Source organism: Quercus lobata, chromosome 6 (genome assembly GCF_001633185.2).
Source record: "Quercus lobata isolate SW786 chromosome 6, ValleyOak3.0 Primary Assembly, whole genome shotgun sequence".
In the NCBI taxonomy this organism is placed as follows: Eukaryota; Viridiplantae; Streptophyta; class Magnoliopsida; order Fagales; family Fagaceae; genus Quercus; species Quercus lobata.
Window position 1 is genome coordinate 49,388,888 of NC_044909.1, and position 6,000 is coordinate 49,394,887.

The window sequence follows — 6,000 nt, forward strand, 5'->3', positions numbered from 1 at the left end:
TTGGATGGGATGTGAGTTGAGAGATAACCAATGAGTTCTAAAAGGACTAACAGTTAAAAAAATATCATTAAATATTATTTCTTCTACTTTATTATCTAATTAATACTAACATTCTTTCTCTTTCTTTCTCTCTCCTTATTTATTGCTTTCCAAAAGATAATATTTTGTTTAACACAACTTAACCAAAAAATCTCATTTTATCTGATTTCACAATTACTACCAAATACAAGTCACTTGTTATTTTTATTTATATATATATATATATATATATATATTTAACGGTGAAGATAGAAGTATATATTTTTGTAAACAAAAAACAAAGAAAAAATTGGGTCTGAACACAGGGGCCACCCCGGTGGGTCATGGCTGCCAAACACTAGTAAACAAAACAAAAAGAAAAGTTCCATCCAAAAAAACTTGCAATTGCTCCTTTAAAAAATAAAAAACCAAAACTAATGAGCCTATCATACACTAAACAAAATATCAATTTTTTAAAATTGCATTCTACAATATCATCGCTTTAATAGATACATATAAAGAAAAAAAATATTTATATATAATTAAAATTTTTAACAAACCTACACAATTATTATATCAAGTGTGATATATGAATTTTTTTTTTTTTTTTGGTTAGACTGCATGAAGCAGCAAGTCCAGACAGAAGGTCTACCTTTCAAAATTTCAATTGCTTGGTGACAAAAAGGGAGGTTTGCTTGTTAATTTAGTGTATGATAGGCTCAAATTTGAAGTTTTGTTTTTTGTTTTTTTTTTTTTTTTTTTGTATTTGTATTTGTTTTGTTAGGTTGTGTTGAATAAAATATTATCTAGTGGAAACTAGAAAGCAATAAATAAGAGGAGAGAGAGAGAGAGAGAGAGAGTAAAAAAGGTGCAATTTTACAAGAGTTACACCAGGTGTAACCGTTATTTCTTGACCTTAATGCTGTATATTAATTTTTTAGTGAGCTTTTCGTATGCCTTTGTTCCATTAGTGTGATGAAATTCTAATGCAGGTCCCCCTCAAAAAAAAAAAAAAAAGTTGTAATGCAGGTGAAAATGTTGAAAAAATTAAATTTATATGACAATATCCCAATGGGTACTTTTCTTTAGACAAAATGAAACTGACATTTGGCTGTTCCACTTCTAATTGATGATTTCTTAAATTTCTTTTATCTTCTAACTATGAATAATTTTCTTCATAAAGTGAGTTGCAGTTTTCAGCTAAAAGCCCATCTAGAGATTCTAAAGCAGAAAATAGGGGAAAAGAAAGAAGTGGGGTAAATGGTCCACTTTGGAACCCATTATAATTTTGGGTGCTTCTAGTTAATTGGATAGTTATTGTGGATCCTAGTAGTTTTCTTATTTTGAAGAGGAACGACTCAGGTTGAAAATTTGGTTTGAGAAAAAAGATAAGAAAAAAAAAAAAAAATAAAACAAAAAATTGTGAAACAAATTATATGCTAAAAATTTATTTAGCATAAATTATATAGAAAACAATTTAGCTTTAAGCAGGGCACTTGAACTTGCCTTATTTATTATGCCTCAAGCAAAGTACATTCTTGAGCAAGGAATGGGTGGCTCCATCCCATTCACAGAGGTACATAAATATGCAACATATATTATATATATGGACTTTTACCAGTCCTCTAAGAATTCTTATTTCACAGTCTAACTTTCTGTATGAAAGACTTGCTGTCCAATCCCTTGCTGAAAAAACTTTCATTGAATTCTGGCACTGTGAATTTGCGGTAAAGAGCTGGTTTATCAGGTGACAATAATTCTGGTAGTGGTCCAAAGTAATCAGAATCAGCTTGAGTTCCCACGTTGAAAAATGCCACGACTGATATACGAGGCTCTTTAGATGTCTTAGCCAAAACACGATGCTCCACACTTACGTAATTATCATTAGAGATTATCTGTTAAAAGATAATTATATAAAAAATTGCAAAATTAGTGAGAACCATGAAAATTTTTTAACGTGTTTGCAAAAAACTCGATACAACAAAAACCAAGTGATGCAAGTGTTTTTATTACATAACATACACAACCTTCTAAGTGATATTTGAATTTGAGGATTTTAAATTAAGGAAACTGATGGAATTTTTTTTTTTTTTTGTTGAGAAATAACGATTTCCTATTATAAATTGAATAGCAAAAGATTATTGAAACTTTAGATATTTGGCATAAATACAATTATTTGCGATTTCATGGATTTGAAATAATATCTTACACTTATTTCAAATCCATCAATCAATTTCATCAGTAGAAAAAACAATTATCATTTCAAACATTATTCAAATAATTTAGACTAAAATTTAAAATCAAAATCTCTCTTTAAATACAATAAGCACAAGCATAAATTATAGGAGCATTATTTCTTTTAAATGATTGTTACAACTTACGATAGTTAAGTGACACGAGATTCTTATTATTATTATTATTATTAGTACTATTATTATTAAGTCATTTATAAAACATAGTCTAGTACCCCATTTTGGTATAAACCCAAGTTTATACACAGAGAGAGAGAGAGAGAGAGAGAGAAACTTCAAGTTGACTTTGGTTTTTTATGCTCTTCATTAGTTTTACAATAATAACAACAATAATCTGTTAGTTGGTGGATTGGCAATTATTAGCCACCAAATAAGGATGAGAGCCATTAAACCAAAACGCCATTCACTTAAACATCAATTTACTAATATAAAATCAATAGTGACACTTTTTTTGAAATAATTTTTCTCACATTATTCATTTATCATTCAAATAAAGTTTGGTTGCAACTCTACTCAATATATTTTTATGGTAGTCGTTTTAATTTGGTGGAGTTGTAGCCAAATTTTAGTCTTGTTAATTTTGTCCTTATCGAGATATGTAAAACATTTTTTATTTATTTAAATTATACATATGTCACATGAGTTGTGAGAAAATTAGGAGAAAGAGTGTGTCATTATTTTTTTTTTCTTTTGAATTATATCGGGATAATATTTTTCACAAACTAAAGCCAAGAGTTATATATATATATATATATATATATATAAATTTGATAATTCTTTTCATATCTATTTATAAGGTTTAATAGGATTGAAGTGGCATCAATCGTGGATTATAAAGTGAAATACTATAAGCGGTATAAAATATTTCTATTCATTTAACATAAATTTATTAAGTACCAAATTGTGAAAAATATTGTGTCTAGAAATTCAAGGGGTGTTTGGTTTAAGCAAAATCATCACTCAAAATTTAGGGGTTGTTTGGTAATGTTGTTCTAGTAACGTTGTTTAAGTATTGTAGAAATACATGTGAGTGAAAAAGTGTTGTGGAAATACGTGTTATGTTGTTTAAACAATGAAAACTGTTGTTCAAACAACGTTACCAAACAGACCCAGTTTCTATCACTCAATTTTCAAAATTCGTGAACCCCACTACAATTCAGTTTATTTGGTTTTGTTTCCATAACTCAATTTTCATCACTCAAAACTCAAAAAATTAAGTATGGGTGATAAAAATTGAAAACAAGTTTTTGATATTTTTGAATCATAAATGAGCACTAGCATTGGGGGTGTAAACACTCCCAGTTGTTATTTTACAACCCAAGAGAACAAAAACCCACTCCATCCGAATTTATATACCTAAAAAAATTTGCAACCTATGAATAGTAAGGTTGCATATATACAACCTTACTATTCATAAGTTGTAAAGAAAAAAAAAATTAATCTTGTAGTTGTATGAAGAGAAAAAGATAATGAGAGGAAAGAGAGAGATAAGAAAACTTTTTATTATTTTATTAAGTAGTTTATATCATTTTATTGGATTGTATGTAAAAATAAAATTTGAAATGTAAAGTGAGTTGTAAAATGAGTTAGTAAAATAAATAAAATAGTATTTGAAGATGTAAAATAGGTTTTTTTTTTTTTTTTTTCATCCTCATATGCTAATGCTTTATAAGTTCATTATGTGGAATTCTGGTAAATTTTGGCAAACATGTGGGACCAAACTCAACGTGGAGTCCACATAAAAAATCGGGTGCCAACACTCTTCTTTTTTCCTTAGCACTCCAATTAGGGTTGTGATCTGCGTCTGTGGGTTTTATTTCTTTCTTTATTTAGAGTTTGTGGGTTTTATGAGGTAATTTGTTGTGGTGTTGAAGGTGTTGGTGGTGTGAGTGGATCTGCTATGGTGGATGGGTTTGATTTTTTGTGATTTGTGAGGTGGTGGATGGAAAACAACGGTGGTAGGTTAGATTTTTGAGGGTTTTGATTAGTGGATTTGTGGGTTGCTGTTGGTGGTAGGAGGCGGGGAAGCTTTAAGTTGGCTACTGGCCTCTTCGTTTAGCCTTTTTAGTTCCTAGAGGGTTGTCTCAACTCTCAATTGGAGAGAGATTGTTTGTGGGTAAGGAATGACCGTTCTGAACTAAGGAGATGTGTGGGCTCCATCATTTTGAGTTAAAGATGAGTTTTTAAGCTGAAAACCGAAGCCAAATATTTTAGCCAAATGGAAATGTGTTAAGATAAAAAGAAATAAAGAATAGAATTTGAGATATGGCATAGAGTTTTGAATTATAAAAACTGAGTTATGAAAACTGAGTTTGAGTAACTTCAAACCAAACAAGTGAATTGTTTTGAATTTTGTTTTTGGTGTTTTTTCTATAAGAAAACATGTGTATTGTACCTGTATGAAGTCGCCAATGTTGACAGTCAATGCTCCAGGGATGGGCTCCACATCAACCCACTCGTCGCCATGCTTGACTTGCAACCCTCCCACCTGGTTCTGCAACAACACAGTCAGCCCTGAATCTGTGTGAGATGTGATTCCCACGGTCAGGTCCGGCTGTGGACAGTAAGGATAGCAGTGTCCCACAACCAACTTGCCCTCCAAAAACCCCAAATCCTTAAACCTCTCTGCCTCCACACCCAACCCTTCAGACAGTAACTCCAACAAAGCCTCAGCCACCTTTGTTGAATGCGATTCCCACGCAACTATCTGTTTCCTACAAACCTCAGGAATATCCTCCTCCTTTGCACGCCTTGTCTCTGGGGCCATCCAAATCGTGAGAGAGTCATGCCAGCTAGCAGCTTTGGCTCGGTACAAGTCATTGTTGCTCGAGTACATAACCCCTTGCCTCTCCTTTTCACGGTTATAGAGTTTGGACTTGACCTCATGGGGTTGGTCATGGAAAGCTTTGATTGCGTTTATGGTTTCGTCTAGGACTGATTTGGGAATCCCATGATTGATAACTTGGAAGAAGCCCCATGTGGAAGTGGCATCTCTCATTTGTTCCACAAGTTGGTGTCGTTCAGTGGGGGAGTTGAAGTGGGAAAGATCGATTAAAGGGATGGTTTTTTTGGTACAAGTTTGAGAGTTGGGTTTTTTGAGGTCAGAGAGAGCCTCAGGTGAATGAATGAACATACGGGGTATTGAGGTGATGCCAGATTCAGCGAGGCCCTTGACACCAATCTTGGATTCGTCGAATTCCTTAACCTCTTTCATACGGTCATAGGTGGGAGTAGCATGATCAGCAGCAGCTGCCATGATATGCTCAATGAAGTCTGTGTTTGGTTGTGGTTGAATGAATGTGTTTGAGCAAGGCTACGGACACAAATGATTTTTATGGAGTGCACTTACTTGCTTGGCGCCGTATATAAAAGTAAAATACTATTATTGTCCCTGCGGTGTGGAAATCCAGGTGCAGTTACATACATAAAAAAATAATAACTAAAAAGTTGACGTTCACATGACAGATTGTCTTTTTTTTGGGCGAAAAACATGACAGATTGTCAATAGTATGTAAAAAACAATAATTGCCTCATTGAAAGTCGGTGATAGCTTGCCATAAATATGTTGACTAGTCTTTGCCTACCACTTGTTAAATCCCGTCCACATGTTGTTTTATATATGTAACTTTTTGTATGGATTATTATTATTATTATTTTTATATCTAATCCGACGAAAAAAAAAAAGGGTCGAAAAAAGAACGTTCTTGATTCATATATAATTGCAGTTAAT

General features: G+C 32.4%; 1 protein-coding gene across 1 annotated transcript; it reads right to left on the reverse strand.

The window, feature by feature from the left end:
- Window positions 1-1,494: 1,494 nt before the first annotated feature.
- Window positions 1,495-5,663, reverse strand: LOC115950948 (1-aminocyclopropane-1-carboxylate oxidase homolog 4-like). The gene is made up of 2 exons (XM_031068231.1): window positions 4,666-5,663; window positions 1,495-1,913 (listed from the first exon to the last, which is right to left on the reverse strand). Exons 1-2 carry the CDS (start codon window positions 5,524-5,526, stop codon window positions 1,659-1,661), a joined length of 1,116 nt encoding a protein of 371 aa, XP_030924091.1. The 5' UTR covers window positions 5,527-5,663; the 3' UTR covers window positions 1,495-1,658.
- Between the last annotated feature and the right edge of the window lie 337 nt (window positions 5,664-6,000).

What these genes read in the sequence shown, in the direction of transcription:
- LOC115950948 (XM_031068231.1), bottom strand. Translation starts at nt 5,526, where the DNA reads ATGGCAGCTGCTGCTGATCATGCTACTCCCACCTATGACCGTATGAAA. An exon ending in ACATTGGCGACTTCATACAG is followed by an intron (nt 1,914 to 4,665) that starts GTACAATACACA and finishes ATCTTTTAACAG; the next exon opens with ATAATCTCTAATGATAATTA.